General features: G+C 41.4%; 1 protein-coding gene across 1 annotated transcript in view; it reads right to left on the bottom strand.

The window, feature by feature from the left end:
* The window catches only part of LOC126095266 (fat-like cadherin-related tumor suppressor homolog), an 892347-nt gene that overhangs the window by 107894 nt on the left and 759343 nt on the right, over positions 1 to 25110 (bottom strand). The window contains exons 12-20 of the mRNA XM_049910026.1: positions 23742 to 23986; positions 22690 to 22876; positions 22362 to 22590; positions 21661 to 21913; positions 20816 to 21492; positions 20563 to 20721; positions 17569 to 17740; positions 17194 to 17418; positions 16526 to 16549 (exon numbers count right to left, since the gene is read on the bottom strand). Coding sequence (XP_049765983.1) covers positions 16526 to 16549; positions 17194 to 17418; positions 17569 to 17740; positions 20563 to 20721; positions 20816 to 21492; positions 21661 to 21913; positions 22362 to 22590; positions 22690 to 22876; positions 23742 to 23986 — 2171 coding nt within the window. The remainder of the gene's footprint in view (positions 1 to 16525; positions 16550 to 17193; positions 17419 to 17568; positions 17741 to 20562; positions 20722 to 20815; positions 21493 to 21660; positions 21914 to 22361; positions 22591 to 22689; positions 22877 to 23741; positions 23987 to 25110) is intronic.

The raw sequence follows: 25110 nt of genomic DNA, 5'->3' as shown, positions 1-25110 counted from the left end.
ATTCTGTATATCCATCTCAGCACTTCAACTTGACTTTCAATATCTTTATGATGACAACTTTATGTCTTCATCTCAATTGTACATACCCTCCAGCACTTACTTCTTTTTTTTCAGTTGCCCACATCTTTGCTCCTTCCTTAATGCAAGCCTCATGAATGTTTTATATGCCTGCAGTCTGGATTTGATGTTTATGTATCAGCCACAGTGAGCTCTACAAGTTATTTCTGATTTTGAACTGCATTGCGCGATCTATCTCAGAATGAAAACTTCATCTTGTGATATATCTCATGCCATGTTCTAAATAGTCAATATTTTCTGAAATTTTCTTGGCTTTCCTTCATTTAAAAGTCTTTTAAAGGGTAGTTCCATTTTTCTTCATTTGACCCTCACCCTGAAGCACAAATCTATCTTCATTCTTTACTTGCACAGTGTGGGAGAAATCCTTGGTCACTTTATCCCTGGTCTTAGCTATTCTAAAATCGAGTCTGCTTCCCTCATTTGTTTGTAGTTCCTTATAGACTTCATTACATCCTTTACTAAATAACTGCCTTTTTGTCTGTTTGTTTGCCATTGTGAATAGTTGTTTATGCTCAGCAGCTCCAGTTTCTGTCACAACACTTCTTAGTGTTAAATTTTGCTTTGAAAGCTTCCTATGATTCACTCTTTGGCCTCACTCTTTGGCCAATAAATTTCTTCACCAACAGGATCACTTTTCTCTTGGATGTCTCCAACAGTTCTTCAAGCACTCAATTAAGCACACTTTTAATAACCTTTCACCTTTCTTGTTATCCCCGTGACTGGTTGTATTTCTCCTAAAACCTTTTGTTTGAAGCCACTACTGATTTATTAGTCATTTTTCTTTGACTTTCTGTTCTATAGGTGTATTCATAGCCTATTGCTAATAATTTCTGTTGAGTCAATATTTGTTCTCTGATTATGACCTTAAAGTTCTTTAACTTCCTTCCAGTGTTCCCTTAACATCTCCAAATTGTAATTAAGAGGTCCCCTCCCAGCTCTTGTACAGCAAACTTTTGCAGGCCTGGATGAGACAGCTGTGAGCACAGCTCTGCTACTCAAACATTACAGAAAACAGTCTGAGGCTTGAAGGCTGCTGTGCCATTGTAGAGTTATTGAAGACCCCACTCCTGTGTCCAAGTTTGTGAGATATGAATATCCGACACCCAAGTAAAAGGGGGGAAGGAGGATCATAGCATGGAGAATACACAGATCTAGACTCGACTGTAAGCAAAAGAGTTACAAAAAAATGAAGAAAACTCAGAGAATAGCAACTTCTTTTTGAATAAACGAGACATTCCATTGAATTCATTGAAAATGGAAGAAAGTAACTATCAAAGAAAATGTGAGTGTTTCAAGAAAATGATAATACTCACATATGCCAACTGCTGTCAGCTTCCTGGAGCACAAAAAAATTGAAAAATGTTCAAGAAAAACATTAGCAAACAGTAAGTTTTAAGAAAACAAAACCATAACAGATGTCAGCTAGATATTTCGTCATTTCAGATGATAAAAAATCTAAGCAGAGGAAGAATTAGTCCAAGCTTTCTTAACATGTTTTTAAAGCCCACGAGATGATCCATCAACATAACAGTGAACAGTCCAAAAGAAATGCCAAATGAGGTGCATAATATCATTTAACATATGAAGAAAGGAATGGTGTGTGTAGAGGGTTTTAAAAGAATTGATTAATGCCAGAGAAATTTGCAAACTTTAGAGAACATTATTTAACAGAGCCTGTTTGGAAGTAGGCCTAAAAATCAACTGGTATCACAGAGTTATGTATGTTTGACACAATGAAAAAATTGTGCAAATTAACTTTTCCATCCTACTGGGCACAAGTAGAACACAGTTTATGATCACTCAGATTGGTAGTGGTGCAGAAACCACTGGGACAAACAGGAAGTTCCTGCAGTTGATGATGGCAGAGTGCATGAAGCCCACAACCAGCCAGAAGCAAAGTCCAGAGTGTAGCGAAAGTTGTCTTAAGCATGCACACATTATGAGTGTTTTGAATCAAGAAATGTAAACATAGACAATTTCAATCACTCTGCTATCAATGGTGTGTATCAAAGGCTTCAGAGAATAGCAAAAACTACAGGACAAGTGCAAGGCAGCAGTATTTACTAGCATTCACACATCAGTAGATGGGCACACAGACAAACCTGTGGTGGCAGTGATGGTTCACTGCTTAGGCAGAAGCTGTGGCCATATCATGAAACTACAGTATCTTGACCTTTCCTCTGTATCAATACTTGGGATGGGCGGAGAATCCAAATCATTGTTGGATAGTAAACTGACAAAGAAGTTAGAGAACCAGTTAAGGAGATTTTACACATTTGGCAGTTGAAGGCAATAACTGGACATACAGCAAAATAAATAAACAGAGAAGTAAAAACTACCCTGCATCTGCTAAACTAAAACAGTGGAAATTCCAAGTAGAAATATCACCAATGTACGAAAAGACAGATGGCTACTTACCGTAAAGAAAACTCGTCAAGTTGCAGACAGGTACAGGTAAAAGATACTCATATATAGTTTTCAGCCACAGCCTTCATCAGTAAAAACACACACACACACGACTCCCAACTCTAGCATCTCAGGCCGGAATGCAATATGATGTGGGATGCAAGCAGCAATCTGAAGAGGGTGGGGAAGGGGAATGATAAGGGATAGTAGTGTACAGGTGGGGAGAGAGACAAACACTGTCTGCTGGAATGTGCAGAGACTAGATTGCTAACAGGAACAGAATCAGGATGTTGTGGGGCAGGGAAGTGGGGAAAAAAGGAGCAAACAAGAGAAAAACAGGAGAAAAGCAGGGAAAGGCAGGTGGATGCCTTAGCAGAGGGCTGCAAATAAACAGGGTGGGAGATGAAAATGGGGAAGAGATGATAGGATAGAGGGGGTGGAAACTTTTGGGTGCAGGGTGTGGGGACAGTGTATTACTGTAGGTTGAGGCCACAATAATTATGAGAGTGGAGAATGTGTGGTAAGGATAACTCCCATCTGCACAGTTCAGAGAAGCTGGTGGTGGAGGGAAGGATCCAGATGACTCAGAAAATAAATCAGCCATTACGATCAAGTGTGTGTCTGCCCCCAGTAGCTGAGAGCTGAGTGGTAGCATGACAGAATGTCACTCCTAAGGGCCCCAGTTCGATTCCTGGCTGAGTCGGAGATTTTCTAAGCTCAGGAACTAGGTGTCACGTTGTCCTAATCATCATCATTTCATCCCCATCGACATGCAAGTTGCTCTCCTGTGTGGAGGGAAGGATCCAGATGACTCAGATAATAAATCAGCCATTACAATCAAGTGTGTGTCTGCCCCCAGTAGCTGAGAGCTGAGTGGTAGCGTGACAGAATGTCACTCCTAAGGGCCCCAGTTCGATTCCTGGCTGAGTCGGAGATTTCCTAAGCTCAGGAACTAGGTGTCGTGTTGTCCTAATCATCATCATTTCATCCCCATCGACATGCAAGTTGCCAAAGTGGTGTCAAATTGAAAGACTTGCACCCAGCGAATGGTCTATCCAACGGGAGGCCCTAGTCACATGATATTTACATTTTTTTTTTTAATTTATGATGTGTATTATGTTCAGCTGCATGCTGTGCCACAGGGAGATCTACCTTGCTCTTGGCCACAGGTTGTCAGTGGCCATTCATACTGGTGGACATCTAGTTGGTGGTCATACCAATATAAAAAGCTGTGCAAAGACTGCAGCAGCGCTGTTATATGACATGGCTGCTTTCGCAGGTGACCCACCACCTGGGATGTGAGAAACCTGTGACATGACTGGAATAGGTAGTGCTGGGTGGGTAGATTCAGTAGGTTTTGCTCCTGGGTCTTCCACAGGGATATGATCCTTGTGGAAAGGGACTGGCTTGGGATTGGCATAGGGATGGGCTAGCATGTTGTGGAGCTTGGATGGGTGATGGGACACCTCTTTAAGAGGGTTGGGAAGTATCTTAGGTAGGATGGTCCTCATTTAAGGAACACAATGATAGGTGGTCAAAGCACTGGCAAAGGATGTGGTTCAGTTGTTCCAGTCCAAGGTGGCACTGAGTGATGAAGGGGACACTCCAGCGTGGCTGGTTCTTGGGGGTGGTGGAAGGATTTGGGCATCTGTGGGGAAATGGCACAGGAGATCTGTTTGCGAACTCGGTCTGGGGGATAGTGCCTGTCTGTGAAGGTCTTGGTGTGACCCTCAGCAAACCAAGCAAGAGAGATTTTGTCACTGCAGAAACACTGTCCCCAGATAGCCTGGCTATTTTGACAGCTGGCATACCTTTCACACCGAAAAATCCCTCCCATATAGCCTGGCTACCTGGGGACAGCATATCTGCAGTGACAAAAAGTTCCTTCTTCAGTATGCTGAGGGTCTCACCAAGGCCTTCCTAGACAAGCACTATCCTCCAGACCTAGTCCACAAACAGATCTCCTGTGCCATTTCCCTCCATATCTCGAATTCTCCCAGCGCCCCTAAGAACCAGCAACAAAAGAGTGTTCCCTTCATCACCCAGTACCAACCAGGACTGGAATAAATGAATCATATCCTTCACAAGGGCTTCGATTACCTGTCATTGTGCCCTGAAATGAGGGCCATCCTACCCAAGATACTTCCCACCCTTCCTAAAGTGGTGTTACGTCACCCAGCCAACCTCCACAACATCCTAGTCAATCCCTTTGCCTCAAGGATCATATCCTTTTGGAAGACTGAGATGTGAAACCTCCCAAATCCACCTAATCAGCACTTTATCGTACCCCATCAGGGGCTAGGACACCTGTGAAAGCAGCCATGTCATATACCACCTCTGCTGCACAATCATTTTATATTGATATGACTACCAACCTGCTGTCCACCAAGATAAATGGCCACCACCAAACTATGGCCAAGAGCAAAGTGGACCACCCTGCGGCACAGCATGCAGCTGAACATAACACACTTGATTGTAATGGCTGCTTTTTACAACCCAAGCCATCTGGATCCTTCCATCCACCACCAGCTTTTCTGAACCGGGCAGATGGAAGTTGTCCATAAAATACATTCTATACTCCCATAATTACCGTATTTACTCGAATCTAAGCCGCAATCGAATGTAAGCCGCACCTGAAAAATGATACTCGAAATCAAGGAAAAAAAATTTTCCCGAATCTAAGCCGCACCTGAAATTTGAGACTCTAAATTCAAGGGGACAGAAAAGTTTTAGGCCGCACCTCCAAATCGAAACAAAGTTGGTCCACTGTAATATGAGACACAATTTAGGTCGAATGAATGGCGATACAACTACAGTAGTTTGGTTCGAGACGTAAGCTTAGCAATTAAGCTTTACCAGGTAGCCATTGCTGTGTGTCAGGCGCTCCGTCCGTATTTATACGGGTACCCTTCCTTTCTCAAGTGCTTCGTCTGGTTTGAATTGATTGCTTATTTTTCTTTGATCCAATAAGTGCCGTTCTCTTTGTTATAGGTGTTTACGTCACTCTAAGCTGAAGATGCATTGCTGTACTGTGTCATGCATTGTTTGTCGCATTCTGATAATGAGTGTTTACGGCCTGTCACCGCTCGCGGCATGGCTTGCTTTTGTGCGTGCTACCGCCGCTCTTTTTCTTTTTTTTTTTTTAAAAAAAGAGAGAGGGGGGGGGGGGGGGAAATCATCTCATTCGCGAAACAATGGCAATGATTGCTATTTGTTGTTACTTACACTGCTGCTTTCTTTGATAATGATCAACAAGAACCAAATAATAGACTGCGTATGATAGACGATGTTCTGAACGAGAGTTTAGCGAAAATTTTTCTCCATTTGAAAATCTTTGCAGATGCCTCTTTAGTTCATTACATTCTGCACAGAAATTAGTCATCTTAGATTTAATAATCTAGTCAATTGCCGTGCTTAATTTCTGACTGTATCACTATTACGCATAAGAATAATACGAATATAAACATGACATGATATGTATATTCTTCCGCATTTGCTGTTGTCTCACTCTAGTTTTGTAGTTTATTAGGCAGACAGAATTTAAATGAGATAGCAGCAAACATGAAAGAACACGTGGCAAAATGTTTACATTCGTATTATTCTTATGGTGAAGAGAATACTGCCTGTGATTTACAATTCATAAAAGTTCCTATTAACGACCATCTCTTCTCACAGGTAGGAAAAAATTCAGAATGTAGAGTTGGCCATATTGCCAAACATCCCTAACAGTCTTGCCAGTCGAATTTTCATAGTACATTGAAACACTGCAACATTTGAAGATGAACAATACGGACTTTGTATTTACTTCGTTAGATAATGTATGAAAATGCAGTGATCAAAACTCGGGGCGGAGAAAAAATTTCGTCTTCCACTTTTTTTTTTTTTTTTTTTAATTTATTTGCTGACACAGAGGTTTTGTGCCTGCAAAGCATGCCTGTGTAGCGCTACATATATTCGACGGCAGAAGTTAGTTGTGGCGGCACCTACCAACATTTTTCAGAGCTTCCGCTGACTTTGCACTCGATTCTAAGCTGCAGGTGGTTTTTTGGATTACAAAAACCAGAAAAAAAGTGCGGCTTCGATTCGAGTAATTACGGTATCCCAACCTCCACCTATGGTAGCGTACTGTCCCCACACTCACCACCCAACAGTTCCAACCTCTTCTATTCTATCACTCACCAGTCTCATCTCCTAATGTTTTGATTTTCAGCCCTTTGACAATGCATCTGCTCAACTTTCCCCACTTCTCTCCTTTTTTGCTCCTTTCCTTTCCCCACCTGCATGCTCCACAACCTTCTGACACTGCAGCTGTTGGTGATCTAGTCCCTGCACACTCCAGCAGACAGCTTTTGTCTCTCTCCCCACCAGTACTTTACTATCCCTTCCCGCATCCCATGTGATGTTGCATTCTGGCTCAAGATGCTGGTATTGGTGGTCGCATTTGCCAAACTAATATAGACTTCAAATTTAAGCTTCCAATAGGTCTCAAATGGGAAGTTTACAGTCAGTATGTATTACCATTTTCACTTATGACAGAGAGTCATGGACTTCTTTGTTAAAATGAAAGAAATACTTAGTGTTGTTCAGTAAACAATGGGAGATGGGTGTGAAAAGAATACAAATACACTCCTGGAAATTGAAATAAGAACACCGTGAATTCATCGTCCCAGGAAGGGGAAACTTTATTGACACTTTCCTGGGGTCAGATACATCACATGACCACACTGGCAGAACCACAGGCACATAGACACAGGCAACAGAGCATGCACAATGTTGGCACTAGTACAGTGTATATCCACCTTTCGCAGCAATGCAGGCTGCTATTCTCCAATGGAGATGATCGTAGAGATGCTAGATGTAGTCCTGTGGAACGGCTTGCCATGCCATTTCCACCTGGCGCCTCAGTTGGCCCAGCGTTCGTGCTGGACGTGCAGACCACGTGAGACGACGCTTCATCCAGTCCCAAACATGCTCAATGGGGGACAGATCCGGAGATCTTGCTGGCCAGGGTAGTTGACTTACACCTTCTAGAGCACGTTGGGTGGCACGGGATACATGCGGACGTGCATTGTCCTGTTGGAACAGCAAGTTCCCTTGCCGGTCTAGGAATGGTAGAACGATGGGTTCGATGACGGTTTGGATGTACCGTGCACTATTCAGTGTCCCCTCGACGATCACCAGTGGTGTACGGCCAGTGTAGGAGATCGCTCCCCACACCATGATGCCGGGTGTTGGCCCTGTGTGCCTCGGTTGTATGCAGTCCTGATTGTGGCGCTCACCTGCACGGCGCCAAACACGCATACGACCATCATTGGCACCAAGGCAGAAGCGACTCTCATCGCTGAAGACGACACATCTCCATTCGTCCCTCCATTCACGCCTGTCGCGACACCACTGGAGGCGGGCTGCACGATGTTGGGGCGTGAGCGGAAGACACCCTAACGGTGTGCGGGACCGTAGCCCAGCTTCATGGAGACGGTTGCGAATGGTCCTCGCCGATACCCCAGGAGCAACAGTGTCCCTAATTTGCTGGGAAGTGGCGGTGCGGTCCCCTACGGCACTGCGTAGGATCCTACGGTCTTGGCGTGCATCCGTGCGTCGCTGCGGTCCGGTCCCAGGTCAACGGGCACGTGCACCTTCCGCCGACCACTGGCGACAACATCGATGTACTGTGGAGACCTCACGCCCCACGTGTTGAGCAGTTCGGCGGTACGTCCACCCAGCCTCCCGCATGCCCACTATACGCCCTCGGTCAAAGTCCGTCAACTGCACATACGGTTCACGTCCACGCTGTCGCGGCATGCTACCAGTGTTAAAGACTGCAATGGAGCTCCGTATGCCACGGCAAACTGGCTGACACTGACGGCGGCAGTGCACAAATGCTGCGCAGCTAGCGCCATTCGACGGCCAACACCGCGGTTCCTGGTGTGTCCGCTGTGCCGTGCGTGTGATCATTGCTTGTACAGCCCTCTCGCAGTGTCCGGAGCAAGTATGGTGGGTCTGACACACCGGTGTCAATGTGTTCTTTTTTCCATTTCCAGGAGTGTACATAGCTGAAGGAACAGTCTGGAAAGGCAGTTGTAATTATGACTGCAATAAAAATGAAATGGAGGTAGGCACGACAAGGACAAAGAACTTTTTTTTGCTGGGTTCCATGAGACAAGAAAACAACAAGACAACAACCTAATCTGGGTGGATGACCTCAGAAAGATTGCAGGAAGTACATGTTATAACGTCAAGTTTAAGACATATATTTCAGAACGACACAGCACATACAAGTCACAGAGTAAGTTGACAAGCAAGACATGTGTACACGTTAGCATTCGAATGAGCACTGAGTCCCAGTCTAGCGGCCGCTGCTCGGCTGGCCGCTTAGGTGGCGCAGCTGCTGCATGGCTGTCAGACAGTGCTGCACATAGAGGACGTGCGTAATTGCACGGCGGTGCTTTGAATGATTGGCGAGTCACAACACTTTCCCCCCCTTTGAAATTGTTGGTCTTGATGGAGGTGTCCTGGAGATGGCTAATGTACATAGGCATTATTTGACTCGCCGTAAAGTCTCGAGGAGGAGGCTTCCCGTACGGACGGAAGTGTCACCTATGATAACGGGTCGAGATGACAGGAGACGTAGGGGTCTAATCTGCTGGGGCCCCATGCACCAATCTGCCCATTGTGGCAAGTCGAGTTGATATGACAGGAGACATGGGCGATGTGTCGGCGTCCGTTGGAGGAGGAGGCAAGTAGATTTGCTCTGACAGAGGATGGTCATCTGGTTCCTGCATGGGCACGTCTCCTGGTGGCATCCGTTCTTGTGCTGGCATTGCGGTGACGGTGAGAGGGCTGCGTTGTGAGTATTGAGAGATGCCAAAATCCCGAGCGTCAGGTAGAGCCAAAGGTGGTGTAGCATTCAGAACAGGCGTTGCTGGCACACAAGGCCGAAGCTGGTCCGAATGATGCGCTGCAACACCCATGTCCATCTGGATTTCATACAGGCATCTGCCACGGTGTCTTAAGATGCGGCCCGAGCTCCATTTTGGCCGCCTGCCATATCCCCGTACCCAGACGAGGTCGTTGGCGGTGAACCGGCCAAGTGAAGGCACCCGCGGCCGTGAGGTGGAAGGCCACAGAAGATGAAGTAGCATGCGGGGCTGTCGGCCATGTAAGAGCTCAGCCGGGCTGTGGTCGCCCATGGGGGTGAAACGATAAGACGCCAGATACTGGAGAAGCACATCGTCAGCAGCAGAAGAAGTCAGAAGTTTTCGCATCTGAGCCTTAAATGTGCGGACCAGTCGTTCAGCCTCACCGTTGGATTGTGGATGGAACGGCGGGGCTGTGACATGCATAACGCTGTGACAAGCACAAAAATCCACAAATTCAGAAGAGGCAAATTGCGGACCATTATCAGTAAAATGAGTAGAGGGGAGGCCTTCCAAAGAAAAAAATGCGGGCGAGAGCACTGGTGGTTGCCGCGGTGGTAGGCGACGTGCAACGGACAATGAAAGGAAAGTTAGAGTAGGCGTCAATTACGAGGAGCCAATAAGTACCTAACAAGGGTCCCGCAAAGTCAGCATGAATGCGCTCCCAGGGCTTCTCAGGCGAAGGCCATAGTGACAAAGATGACTTCGGGACAGCGGCCTGTGACGCACAATGGCCGCAGGCAGCAACCATGTGTGCTATTTCAGAGTCGATGCCAGGCCAGTAATCATGACGGCGCGCCACAGATTTTGTGCGAGATACACCCCAGTGCCCTTGGTGAAGGAGGCGCAAGACCGAAGCACGCAAAGACACAGGTACCACAACACACGGCGAAGCATTGTCAGTGGAGAGGAGGATAACACCATCCCTAGCCGTGAGGCGGTAGTGCAAAGTGTAGTAGTTCCGCAACGGATCAGAAGTCTTAGCAGACGGGCGATCTGGCCAACCCTTCTGAATAAAGCGTAAAACCCAGGAGAGGTTAGGGTCAGAACCTGTAGCAGCCGCCAGCCTGTCCCCAGTGATGGGGAACCCGTCCACAACCCGCTGCTCGGCAACATCCAGGTGGAAACACAAAAGTTCGTCCCTATCGAATGCCTGATCAGGACCCATGGGAAGGCGAGACAGAGCAACAGCATTTGCATGTTGAGCCGTTGGCCAGAAATGAATCTCATAATTGAAATGAGACAAGTAAAGAGCCCAATGCTGGAGGCGGTGTGCAGCCTTGTCGGGAAGTGACATTGACGGATGAAACAAGGAAACAACTGGTTTGTGATCCATAACAAGATGAAATTTTGAGCCATAGAGAAAAACACCAAACTTATGAAGAGCATAAATAATGGCCAAAGCTTCTTTCTCAATCTGAGAATACTTTTGTTGGGCATCCGTGAGCGTTTTGGAGGCATAAGCAATGAGTTGTTCTGAACCATCAGAAAAACGGTGCACAAGGACTGCACCGACCCGCGTCTGTGGCAAGAACAAAATGTTGGCCAGGTCGATAAGTAGCCAGGCACGGGGCCTGTTTCAGCATAGTCTTCAATTTCTGGAAAGCCGCTTCGCATGACGCGGACCAGTGAAAAGGCACATTTTTATGCAACAGGCAATGCAACGGCTGAGCCACCGAAGCCACAGACAGTAAAAACTTGCGATAGTATGCTATTTTCCCCAAGAAGGCCTGCAGTTCCTTAACAGATGTAGGGCGAGGAAGGGCATCAATCGCAGCGACAGTTTGCTGAAGCGGACGAATACCATCCCGAGAGAGTTGAAACCCCTAGTACGTGATAGATGCCTGAAAAAATTGTGATTTCTGAAGGTTACACTTAAGACCGGCAGTCTGTAAGACATGAAAAAGTGTGCGGAGATTTTGAAGATGTTCTTCAGTGGAAGAGACAGTGACAACAATGTCGTCCATGTAACTGATACACCCAGGGACAGGGAGCAATAATTGTTCCAAGAATCGCTGAAAGAGAGCAGGGGTGCTAGCAACACCGAATGGCAAGCGTTGGTATTGATAGAGGCCGAAAGGCGTGTTAAGGACCAGAAACTGCTGGGAAGCAGCGTTGAGAGGAAGTTGATGATAAGCTTCTGACAGGTCAATTTTAGAAAAATACTGGCCTCCAGCAAGTTTAATGAACAGTTCTTCCAGACGGGGCATAGGGTAAGCGTCAATGAGGCATTGAGCATTTACAGTGGCTTTGAAATCGCTTCAAAATCTCCGCACACTTTTTCATGTCTTACAGACTGCCGGTCTTAAGTGTAATCTTCAGAAATCACAATTTTTACAGGCACCTATCACGTACTTGGGGTTTCAACTCTCTCGGGATGGTATTCGTCCGCTTCAGCAAACTGTCGAATATCACCATTTGGCTTAGCAACAACAACGACAGTAGAGGACCACTCACTGGAAGTGACAGGAAGCAAGACCCCTGAAGTAGTGAGACGATCCAACTCCCGTTTTACCCGATCACGAAGGGCCACAGAAATGGGCCGAGCCCAAAAAAAACTTAGGCCGAGCAGTGGGTTTGAGCATGATATGAGCTTCAAAGTCATTTGCACGGCCTAACCCAGGAGAAAAAAGGGACGAAAATTTCATCGACAAGGAATCCAGTTGAGCATAAGGAATAGCATCAGAGACAATATTGACAGAGTCATCTATGGAGAACCCAAAAATGCGAAAGGCATCGAAACCAAATAGGTTTTCTGCGTTGCTCTGGTCGACCACAAATATGGAAACAGTGCGAATGACAGATTTGTAAGATACCTCAGCATTAAACTGTCCCAAGAGAGAAATCTTCTGTTTATTGTACGTCCGTAATTGCCGAGTGACAGGGGACAGGAGTGGAGAACCCAGCTGAAGATACGTCTGAGAATTAATTATAGTGACAGCAGAACCGGTATCCACTTGCATGCGAACATCTCGACCAAGGATTTGGACAGTGAGGAATAACTTCCCTGAAAGGGAAGAAGTGCAATTGATAGACAACACGGAATCAGAATCAGTGTCATGTTCATGAACATCATGTATGCAGTCGGATTTGCAAATGGAAGACACATGACCTTTCTTTTTGCAATTGTGACACACAGCCCAACGTTGGGGACAATCCTCGCGTGAATGTTTCGTGAAACACCGCAGACATGAAGGAAGTTGCCGGGGGTTTTGCTGCAGTTTCTTAGTGGGTTGTTTACGGCTAGGCCAAGGCTGCGCGTGGGAGCCACTGCGGCCACGTCGGCTGGCGGGGACGCGCCGCACGCGTCGTCAACAGCGCACAGAGGTTGTATTTCCCTGACATCACCCCACGCCTCTATTTGCACCCCAGCGGAGCGAGATATTTCAAAAGACTGTGTGATGGAGAGAACTTCATCTAGAGTCGGATTCGCCAACTGAAGGGCACGTTGCCGAACTTCTTTGTCGGGTGCCGACCGGATAATAGCATCCCGTACCATGGAATCGGCATAGGATTCTTTGTGAAAGTCAATAACAAATTGACACTTTCGACTGAGGCCGTGAAGTTCAGCAGCCCAAGCGCGATAGGATTGATGTGGCTGTTTTTGACAACGATAAAAGGCAACACGAGAGGCTACCATGTGCGTTTGCTTTTGAAAATAGACAGACAGAAGTGAGCACATTTCAGTAAAGGACAAAGATGCAGGATCCTTCAAAGGAGCCAATTGCGGCAACAACCAATACATTTGAGGTGAAATCCAGGAAAGGAACAGAGACTTACATGGTTGTTTGTCCGTGACATGAAATGCCAAGAAGTGCTGTTGAAGACGTTTTTCATAATCAGACCAGTCTTCCGCCGTCTCGTCGTAAGGAGGAAAAGGAGGTATAGCCAATGACGAGAAACGCCCCGCATTTGACGTCACGACGAAATCGCGAATCGCCGCTGTTAGAAGCGTTTGCTGTTCAAGGAGATTTTGCAATAGTTGCTTGACAGTAGCCATGGAACCCTGTGGGTCAACGGTGAAAAGGAAGTTGACAAGCAAGACATGTGTACACGTTAGCATTCGGATGAGAACTGAGTCCCAGTCTAGCAGCCGCTGCTCGGCTGGCCGCTTAGGTGGCGCAGCTGCTGCATGGCTGGCAGACAGCACCGCACGTAGAGGATGCGTGTAATTGCGCGGCGGTGCTTTGAATGATCGGCAAGTCACAACAGTACAATGATGTATACAGCTCAAGACTGTAAGGAATGGAGGAATGGAAAAGTCTGGAAGGAGGCATCTATGCAGCAGTGGTTTTCAAATCACTGCTGCTAATGGTGATAATTATGATGCAATGAGCCTTTCGTGATCAAAAGTCAGTTATAGCCATTTTACTTGGCCGAAAGTGATGTTAAATCTGAAAACACTGGAGACGATAAGACCAAACTGCATTAAACGTCATCAGGATGAACAAAGTGGAAAAAGAAGGTAGCAAAAGAAAATAACAAATATTCAAGAAAGATCTTTTTCATTGACTTAAAAGTCAAAGAGAAGGGAAAGGAAGAAGGAGAAGAAAAACACAAAAACAGAAACAAAAACAAGAATAAAGTAGTGAGCTATTTTGAAATATACAGCATTCCAGATGATTTTTTACCAGTACCTTCAAATTCAGCAATGCATTATCTATCTAATTTTCCTTTTCTGGTTTCTTTTGCAGTAAAAATCTTCTGGAGGAAAAAAATTTTTAGATTTCTAAAATTAAGGGACTGTGTCAACTATTTTGTGTTGCTGGCACCTCCACTACAATTTAACATGGTGCATACATTTTTTTCATCTCAAGCCATGTAGCACTTTTTACATTCTTTTGCAAAACTGCATAAACATAACATTCAATCAAAAGCAACTGCACTTCACGCTTCAATGTAACAATGAAAAACTCTATAATAACATTTTATGACTATTACAATATCAGTGATATGCTGTTATGTTGACCTTATAGCCCCAGTAGTGATTTATGAGTTCACATCAGAAAATTTACATAGACATACTTTAGACAGTACAAAGAGTTTAAATGCAATAAGTACATATTATTTCCAGGGGAGAAACTTTACAAAAATGACATTCTGGTGCTCCCTCATCACTCACTCAACATAAAAAAATAATATATTTCCATTAGATATTAAGTCACTATGGACAAAATCTGTTATAAAATAAGGAAGCATGTATTTATCTGCAATGTTTTCCTTAACAATATGTAAGCCAGACTGTAATATTTAAAAACCTATTTTCATTGACAATGTGTATGGATATAAGAGAATCAAATAACTACTTTTTCATATTTCCATGAAACTTTTTTGTTGTTAGTAGTATGTTTTCAGCTAACTTGATTCCATTCTAGTGAAAAAAGGAAATCACATAATTTATATCAAAAGGAAGACTCACTTGAGAAAACTATAAAATTATGAGACAGAACTACTAATTACTACTTACCTTCAGGAGAGGAAATTTCAGTATTCCTGATAGACATATATAAAAATTCATACGCTGTTCTAGCTTTCAGAACTACTATGTCCTTCCTCTAGGAAGAGAGATGAATGCATTGTGGACTATTAAGAAGCAAGGGCAAGTCACTCAACTCTAGGAGAGGAACCTATGGACCTATTTCATGTATGTCTATCAGCAGTATTGAAATTTCACCTGCTGAGGGTATTTAGTGGCCAGAAGCTGTATCATAATAACTTGCAGTCCTAGAGACATGCCTGTTATTTTCAGTCTTCCCTAACCAATACCTGTTTTCTCCCTTGAAGAAGGAACTCTCAGTTCCATAAACAAGAATATTTTCTTCTACTTTTAAATGCGTATATTGGCAGTACATGGAACTTCACCTCCTGAATGTATGTGTTGGCTTGCCATTCTGTCTCTTTGTTATTTTAGTTTTATCCAGTGACTTTTTTAATGTTGATATCAGCTGCTCTTTTCACTTGGTGTTCTGTATGTTTTGGACGAGAAGTTGAAAAGTCCAGAGTTTGGTCTTCAGTTAGTCATACAATTTTTTCCTGCAATTGACTGTGACTTTCACCTCTGGCAATTGTTTGTGATATGCAAAAATTCTAAGGTGACTGCAATGTGCATTTAACACTAAACTGTTAAGTTCCCTGATAACTGGCTGAGTTATCCCATTCACAGATCAGAGGACAAGGGAATAACATTTACGAGAAACATAACAACTAGAGCGTTGTGTGTTTTTCAAATTAATCTTCAAGTAGATATGTCACTTTAATTTTAATTTACTAATTATTTATTTCAATGTAACTATTTTTCCCTTTCAGGGTAATGTAAATCACACATTATATCTTTATCGAAGGAGATAATGAACAGTAAAATGTAAGTTGACACTTTTAACAGAATTGCAAAGTGTTCAATAATGCTGTACAAATGAGAGTTCCATAAAGATGCATGGCCACAAACAGTCTACATCAACTAAATAAAATATTATGTTAAAGAACACATTATGGCATTTGGATTCCTGCTCCCAGTATCAATACCATACAACCTAGAGATGAGAAATGGCTCTCCAACCAATGACTTTCATGGTCCTCCGATCTTAATTTATAATTTATTACCCTTTGCTTTTTTATTTTTTGCATCTCTCCCATTTTTTACCTTGTTTATGTCTCTTATTTCAAAACTCTACTTTATTAACTTTATTTATTTTCAGTTTTTCCCCATGTTATCTCTCTAATCACATATTTCTTCATGATTTTGGCTGTCATTATTCATTTACCTTCTTAACCATAATTTTCTCTCTTCAGCATTTTCTATTAACTACACATTGTACTGCAGTAAATTTATGGAAAACCATGTAGTTTTCCACTTTTAGTTTCTCACTATAATTATCATCATGAATCCTGTTTTCCTGCATTTCATCAAGCACGCAAAATTTAAATATTAAACTATTTCATCATATGGGCATATGCATACAGGACAAGAGAAAGTAAAAGCAAGATGAAGCAAGCAAATTAGGTAGTTAAAGTCATTTCTTCCAAGGACAGTGTATGCACCCCATGCCACTTGCAGCACAACATGCTACAAATTACAATACAAAGCCAAACACAAACATACAATAATAAGAGAAATCGATACTCACAGGGACCATTGTTACTGTCGGGGGCTGTGGATGGAGATAGAAAATACATCAGTCTAGATACAGTACTTCAGCAGCATTTTCTATCATTATTGAATTAACAGTAATGTAATAATTATTTCCCATGCATTTGTATTTAACTACAGAAATAATCCTAACTATACAGATGATCTTTATTATTTTTCTTCAAATGTCATTTGGGCAAGTTACTTACACCAGCCATGTATTTCCTAAATCCTGAAGTTAATTTCACTATTAGTTCATACTAGTAAACTGTTTCCACTGGAAGTTAAATGCAAATGAGAAGAAGTAAAGTTCAAGCAGGTTTTGAATTTATCTATAGATTAATCCCAAACCTGGACTGAAATCTGAGGAAATAATCCCTCATCCTCAATTATTTTACAGCTCATAATGACAGCAGGGCCCATAACCATATCATGTCAGATTTTGAGACTAAAGTCTAATTTAGTGCATCAGTCAGTAAACAACATGGTATTTATATTAGCAAATGCACAAAATGCTCATAGTGAACATTACTACTATTGCAAAAGACACTCATCAGTGATTGTTACTGTAACCATGATCTAATATGCTCTTTAACTGCACTGTCACGAAGCATGTTGCTACAGAACTTCCATGCACATCACCAGTGCAAACTGAAGAGCACTTACCTGTGTTAAAGTCTAAGGCAAATTCCTCATACTCATTTCCTTTCACAATGCTGTAAATAAGTTTCCTGCCAAGTGGAGATTCAGCCTGTATACTAACAGCAAGAGAAGAATGTAATTCAATACTTTCTAAAACACTGTCTGTGTAGAACTGTTTGTCAAAAACAGGCATGGATCTGTCAATAACTTTTATATGAACAGGCATCTCTGTAGAGCATGGCGTGATACCTTAAAAGATAATGATAATCTTGTTACACACAAAAAATTCTCAGAACAAAGCACACTTATAGCTTTGTCTTAAAAACATTATGATTTTAGGAACATGTATTTAAAAAATACAGCTTGATATCAAATTTATAAAGGAATACACTAGCATACCTCCATCATAGGCAGCAATTACAAGTTCATATTCCCTATTATGCCCTTCCAAGCTCTGTTTCAGTGTAATTTCACCACTCTTTCTGCATACTTTAAAGAGCTCTCCATGGCCTTTTATTAGTTCATACCTCACTTCACCATTTTCTCCTTTATCCAGATCAACTGCATGGACCTGCAAATGTTGTATGTATGTATAAGAAACTAGTGATGTAAATACTTGCAACAAAATGAAAACAAACTATATTCTCATTTACCTGCAAAGTAATATTTACAAAGGCAATAACAATGCTAGAAGAAGCCTGTAAACAACAGTAGGACACTAACGGCTAATGACAAAACCCACAAGAAACATACTATTCACAAATTAATTTATTACTTATCTTTATTTCAACAAAAGGTCCTGATATGCATTAAGAAACAAATAAGAAAAAAAATAATAATTTTCTGTACTCAAGACCTTTGGAACACAGATTTGCATGGTTGTGTGTGTAGAAACTAACATAGGATAAAGAGTTGTACATATTCAATGTTTTGCAGTCATAATTACTATGAAGAAGTAGCTCTCAGTCAGCTTCATACGAGCTGCAGTGCATTTCTTTAGTTTAGTGCAAGTTTAGGTAATTTTTAACTATATCTTGTCTGTTGTGTTCTTGTCTCTACTTCCCACAGCTCCCCCCCCACCCCACTGACTCTGAAACAATATTATTGAACAGATGGAAAAACGGAAAGGCTCTGAACTTTCTATATTAGACTCGACTTGATCGGTTAGATTATTTGAATAGAGGAAACAACAGAATGTAAATGTAGCTCAAAGCAAAGAGAACAGACATATCAAAAGTAGCTGAACAATCTACAGCTCCAGCTACATCTATACGCCACAAACCACTGTGAGGAGTGTAGCAGAGGGAACGTTCCACTGTACCAGTTATTAGGGTTTCTTCCTGTTCCATTCACATATGGAACACGGGAAGAATGTTTGAATGCCACTGTGCAAGCAATAATTATTCTAACCTTATCCTCATGATCCCTATGCGAGCAATACATAGGGGGTTGTAGTATGTTCCTAGTGTCATCATATAAAGCTGGTTCTTGAAACTCTGTTATTAGTCTTTCTTGGGATAGTTTGTGTCTATCTTCAAGAGTCTTCCAGTTCATATCCTTCATTATCTCTGTGACACTCTGCCATGGATCAAACACACCTGTGACCATTTGTGCTGCCCTTCTCTGTATACTTTCAATATCACCTATTACTCCTATTTGTTATGGGTCCCATACACTTGAGCAATATTCTAGAACTGGTCTCACTAGTGATTTGTAAGCAATCACCTTTGTAGACTGACTGCACTTCCCCAGTATTCCACCATAAACCAAAGCCTACCACTGCCTTATCCATGACTGAGCCTTTGTGATCATTCCACTTCATATCCCTACAGTGTTACACCCAAGTACTTGTATGAGTTGGCCGATTCCGACAATGACTCATTGATATCTCATTCATACGACACTAAGTATTTTTGTTTGGTGAAATCTGACTGACTATTTAAGCAGTTTTTTTTCAAAAAGTACCTCATTATAGATAACTCCATCAACTGCAAAAACTCTGAGATTACTATTACTACTGTCCAGAAGGTTGCTAATGTACAATATGAATACCAAGGGTGCCAACACACTTCCCTGTGGAAAACTCCAAGTTACTACACATGATGATGTGTGTCCACCCAAGATAACATCCCCACCAAAAAGATCTCATTCCAGCCACAAATTTCACTTGATATCTCATATGCTCAAATTTTTGACAAAAAGCATAGGTGTGGTACCAAGCAAATGATTTTCCAAAATCAAGAAATACTACATCTACCTGATTGCCTTGATCCAAAACTTTCAGTATGTCATGTGAAAAAAGTGTGAGTTGGATTTCAAACAATTGATGTTTGGGTTCCAAATGATAGGCATTTTCAGAATCTGTGCTGATTTGCACTGAGAAGGCCTTCCTGTTAAAGATACATCATTATGTTTGATATGTTCTAAGATTCTACACCAAGTCGATGTAAAGGATATTGGATGGTAGGGTTGTGGATCACTTCTGCTACTCTTCTTGAGGCGGGTGTGAGATGTGCTTTTTTTCCAAGAACTGGGCATGGTTTTTTGTTCAAAGGATCTATGATAGATTACAGTTAGAACAGGGGTTAACTCAGCCACAAATTCAATATAGAATCAAGCCCTGGAGCAATACAAAATAGCCAGCTCTGTGCTGGATGTTAGCTATGTGGTATATGCTCACAGTTATCTGAGAATGAAATTTCTATTTTTTCATAAAGTTACATCATTTTTATTACAACTGTGGATTTCACAAACTGGGTCACACATGGGGAAATGAGGAATACAAATAAAACTCACCCTACTTCTATGTAAACAATCACTGGTATCTGCAGCAGTTTCAGAAAGTTTGCCATATTATGTGATGATACATGTCAGGGTTTCCTTAAGCCAAGTGTGTGTGCCTCTGAACATATAAACAAAGTATCCTACTTCTGTTTCAGGAACATTGCTGAAAGTATTATGAGTATTGGAAATTCCATGATGACAATAATAAATGATACACGCAATTCAAAAACTGCAGTGAAACTATAATTGGACAGGTGTAAGGTAAGCTACAGTTTAACACAAATATTTTAACCTTGTATTTAAAAAAGTGGAGAAAAGTTTCTAGAAAGGAATAAAGAAACATGAATTCTGATACCATTCTTTCACTAATGAGATGCATCATCTTGCAGGAAATAATTTTAATTGGAGATCACACGCAACCTTCTTTTGTTCTCTGGTGTCACTGACGAATTATGTTCAGGGCCACTAATAAAAGTATAGTAAAGAGAGAGAGAGAGAGAGAGAGAGAGAGAGAGAGAGAGAGAGAAAGAGAGAGAGAGAGGAGGAGGAGAAGGAGAAGAAGAAGAAGAAGAAACTACGAATCAATACATTAAAAAAAAAAAGACTTACTTTTGTAATACTGTCTCCTTTTTGTGCATCAACAGATACAACTGCATAGTATGGCAGATTAACGAACATTGGACAGTTATCATTTATGTCCAAAATTGTTACATTCACCATTACATGGGCCACTCTTGGTTGTTCTTGACCTGGTTGATCACTGCGTGCCTGAAATAAAAGCAACAGATTTCTTTTTTAGACTATATCAATTACTTGAAAGGAGAAGTAAATGTGAATTGATGTGAGAAAAAGAAGAACTTACTTCAACTATTAACTCATATTTGTCCTTAAGTTCTCTGTCAAATCTCTTTCCTGTTGTTCTAATAGCACCAGAGGTGGAACCAATTTCAAACATATCTGTTGGATTCAATATGTTAAATACTATATGTTCATTCAGTGCACTTCCTAGAACATTTACTACAGCCACAGTCATAACTTTTGTTGAATTTTCTATTATAGTTCCCAAATATACATCTTTTTGAAATTTGAGGCCTGATTTCTCTGACTGTTCGACTTTAATGTTGACTTGTGCTACATTGGAAAACTTCCCATCAGAGACTCTTAAGTGCAAACGATGAAATTGTCTAATATGTGTTGCATCTGACACTGTTACTACTCCAGTGTCCGAATCAACAGCAAACACTTCACCCCTATTACCATCAATTATGTCATATCGCAGATGTGTGCTTTCTGCAGAATCAGGATCTGCTGCGACAACCTGAACAACTGCAACATTCTGATATGTAGGCAACAACAGTGTTGCATTGTACTCAGTCTGAGTGAAGTGTGGTGGACAATCATTAACATCTGTTACACTTATTTCCACTGTTGCAGTATTTTCTGAGTACAGCTGAGGTTTCCCCAAATCTGAAACCTTAACATGGAAATGAAACTCGGGTATAGTTTCATGGTCCAAATTCAACACAGTTCGTATAGCTCCTAAAACACAAGAAGAAATTATTATGTTAAAAAAATAAGCATTCCAAATTATGTAAACTGATTAAAGAAATTCATTACAGAAACATTTTAAAGTAATAATTTAAGCATATTAAACATTATTTGAGCTGCAGGTAACAAATAATTAGTATTAAAACTAAATTTAGATACCTGTGCTGGAATCTATATGAAAGAATTTGCGTGGCAGTGCTTCAATAATATCATAATTTAGAAGACCATTCAGTTCAGAATCATCATCCCTTGCTGTGATAACAAGGGGAGACGTGTTGTTTGTAAGAACAAGTGAACCAATTGATGTGCCTTCACTTATGACACCTTGATACAATGGCTGTAAAAATCTAGGTGCATTATCATTCTTGTCCAGAACGTGAACAATGACACTGCATTGGGTTTTGGCACCAGCCTAAAAACAAATCCACAAGAACTGTTAGATTGACACATGTGAGCAGCCTATGAGTGCAGGAAATTATTCAGAAATCTTTTGTATGAAAATAAAAATACCAATTTGAATTTTAGGATTGATTTCCAAAATCAAGCAATGGAAAATCCAGGAGGAAATAACAATATAAAATTTTTTATTGGAAATACAATGAAAATATTGACAAATAAAATATATGTTATTCAAATCAATACTTTGCATAATACAATTCTACTAAATTATCACCAAAGCAAAACTGGGCATTGTGCCATAGAAAATGGACAGTTATTAATAATGAAGAGAGATACTTGAAAAAATGCTTAGGTTGTAACATAAAAAGGAACAGTACTGTGAAGGTGGCATCCGCCTTGAACACACAACAATACGCAAACATTGGAGGTCTACACTGTTCCCAGAATGATTATCAACTTACCATATTTGTTGCTTCAATAGTTAGATTATAAAATTTACAAAACTCATAATCTAACTGCCTTTTTGTTATTATAACACCAGTACTTGGGTTTATAAAAAACATATCATCCTTATTTCCACTTTTAATTTCATAAAATAGTGATGAAGTACTTCGAGCTTCCAGATGCTTTACATATGTTCCTACTGGTTGATTCTCATATATTTCAGCTGCATGTTCTTGTTTTAGAAACCTAGTGCAAGTACAAGTTGTCAGTTACTTTGTCCACATATTGTATGAAACTAACTACATTTTGAAAAATGGGTACAATTAATTTTACTGCTACATATACCTTGGAGGGGCATTGTCTGCCATTGTCACCATGATATGAACAGGGATTGTAGCTGACAAAGAAGGTGATCCATGGTCAGTAGCTTTTACAACCAGCATATATTCAGACATAACACCAATATCCAATTCTCTTGCCACATGTACAATACCTAGTGATGGATCAATGCTGAACACATTTCCAATATTTCCTGAAATGAAAAATTTCAGAGTCAGACTGAAAGTTCATCATTTAATATGATCCATTTCAAAAGCTTATTCAACACTGTGCACATGTATCTGTTGAAATAACATTATGAACTTTTGATTTTTACAACAATTAACATTTTGACAACAGTAAAAGGGTCTACAGCAAATTATATCTTCCATCCAAAATGAGATTTTCACTCTGCAGCAAAGTGCTGATATGAAACTTCCTGGCACATTAAAACTGTGTGCCTGACGGAGACTCGAACTCGGGACCTTTGCCTTTCGTGGGCAAGTGCTCTACCAACTGAGCTACCGAAGCACGACTCACACCTGGTCCTCACAGCTTTACTTCTGCAGAAGTAAAGCTTTGAGGACCAGGTGTGAGCTCACTGTATCCTATCATCCTTCCATTCCTCTCCATCTCTCTGGACACTTTAGTTCACCCATTCTGTCACAAGAATATTTTCGTAACTGAATACTACTTTCTCTCAACTCATTATGTTTATGATCCACCGTTTTCTCCGACTGTGACATCATCTAGCCCTCATTCTGTTTCATACTACTTGCACAAGTAACTTTAATTTTTGTTTTCTTCACTTTTTTTTATTTATGACTTTTGCCAGCACAAGTGGCTGTCATTGTCAAAGCTTCACCATTCGTTGCTGACAAACTCCTAAGGGTTTTGTAATACTCACAATATCAGCCTCTCTCTCTCTCTCTCTCTCTCTCAAATGTCATTGTTAGCTACAGAGTTGTTGTCATTAACCACATATTATTTTGGTTCTATTTCATATACTATGTTAACTTACAAATTGATTACTTTAAAATTAGTTGCATCATATAGATCAAATAAATGATGTAGGTTACCTGATGTAATTGAATATTTTATTTTGGCATTTTCTCCTCTGTCTCTGTCAATTGCATACACCTGAACAACTGCAGTTCCTATACTGGATGTTTCAAAAACTTTTCCTTGAATGAGTTGGCTTGTGAACTCTGGTGGGTGATCATTGTGGTCATGAACAGTCACAATAACTCGGGCGTAATTTCTTTTAGATGGTGTCCCCTGATCTCGAACCATTACAGTGAGTACGTGCTCTTCCACAGTCTCCCTACAGAGAGAAAGAAAAAATAAATATTTTACCATATTTCTACACTAGTGTACATGTCTATTTATTGCACTGATCCTTTGTTATAAATATAGTGTACAGAGTGTCAATATTTTATGATGTTCTTTTAGACTGCTGGTATGATACGCGTTGCTTCTTTACAGCTTACAAATACTGCAGATAATTTTTCAATCACTTGTACAATGATAACAGGAGAAGCATTTTTGATCCTCCACTGAAATTAACTGAACAGATGACATTACTGGCCAGATGATCCCATCTGGGCATTTTCACTCACCTGGTGCAAGTCTTTCTATTTGACATCACTTCAGCAATTTGCATATTGATGAAGATAAGATAAAATGATTACAACAACATAATACCCAGTCCCTGACTGAAGAAAACCTCCAACCCAGCTGGGAATCAAACCCAGGACCCTGGAATCTAGAGGCAGTGACACCAACAGGCAGTGACACTAACCATGAGTTCCACATCTACACCTACATTCCACAAACCATATTATGGTGTGTGGTGGAGGGTACTTTTGTGTACCAGTGTCACTTCCCCTTTTTCTTGTTTCTGTCACATATGGTACATGCAAAGAATGGTTGCTGGTAAGACTCCATGTGGGCTCAAATCTCTCCAGTTTTATCTTCCTGGTCTATTCACAAGATAAACAGAAGAGGAAACAATATATTGGTTGACTCTGCTAGAAATATATGCTCTCGGAATTTTAACAGTAGTCCTACTGTGATCCAAAATGCCTCTCTTGAATCTCTCGAGATGGCTAGGCATCTCTGTGACACTTTTGCACTTACTAAATGAACCTGTAATGAAACATGCTGCCCTTCTTTGGATCTTCACTGTTTCCTCTATCAGTTCTGTCTGGTCTGGATCCCGTACTGATCATCAAAATTCAAGTATTGGTTGATCCATATTTATTCCCCTACACAGTAATTGCTTTCAGTGATTGTTCTGCAGTTGTGTAATCATATAATAAAGGGTCTTTATGTCCAGGTATTTGGAATACACTGCATTTGTTTGCATTGAAGGTAAATTGCGAGTCCCTGCACCAAGCATCGATCTTCTGTAGGTCTTCCTGCAGTTTGCTACAAATTTCTAGCATC

This window comes from Schistocerca cancellata, chromosome 8 (assembly GCF_023864275.1).
Source record: "Schistocerca cancellata isolate TAMUIC-IGC-003103 chromosome 8, iqSchCanc2.1, whole genome shotgun sequence".
NCBI classification, from domain to species: Eukaryota; Metazoa; Arthropoda; class Insecta; order Orthoptera; family Acrididae; genus Schistocerca; species Schistocerca cancellata.
This window is presented reverse-complemented; position numbering and strand designations above follow the sequence as displayed.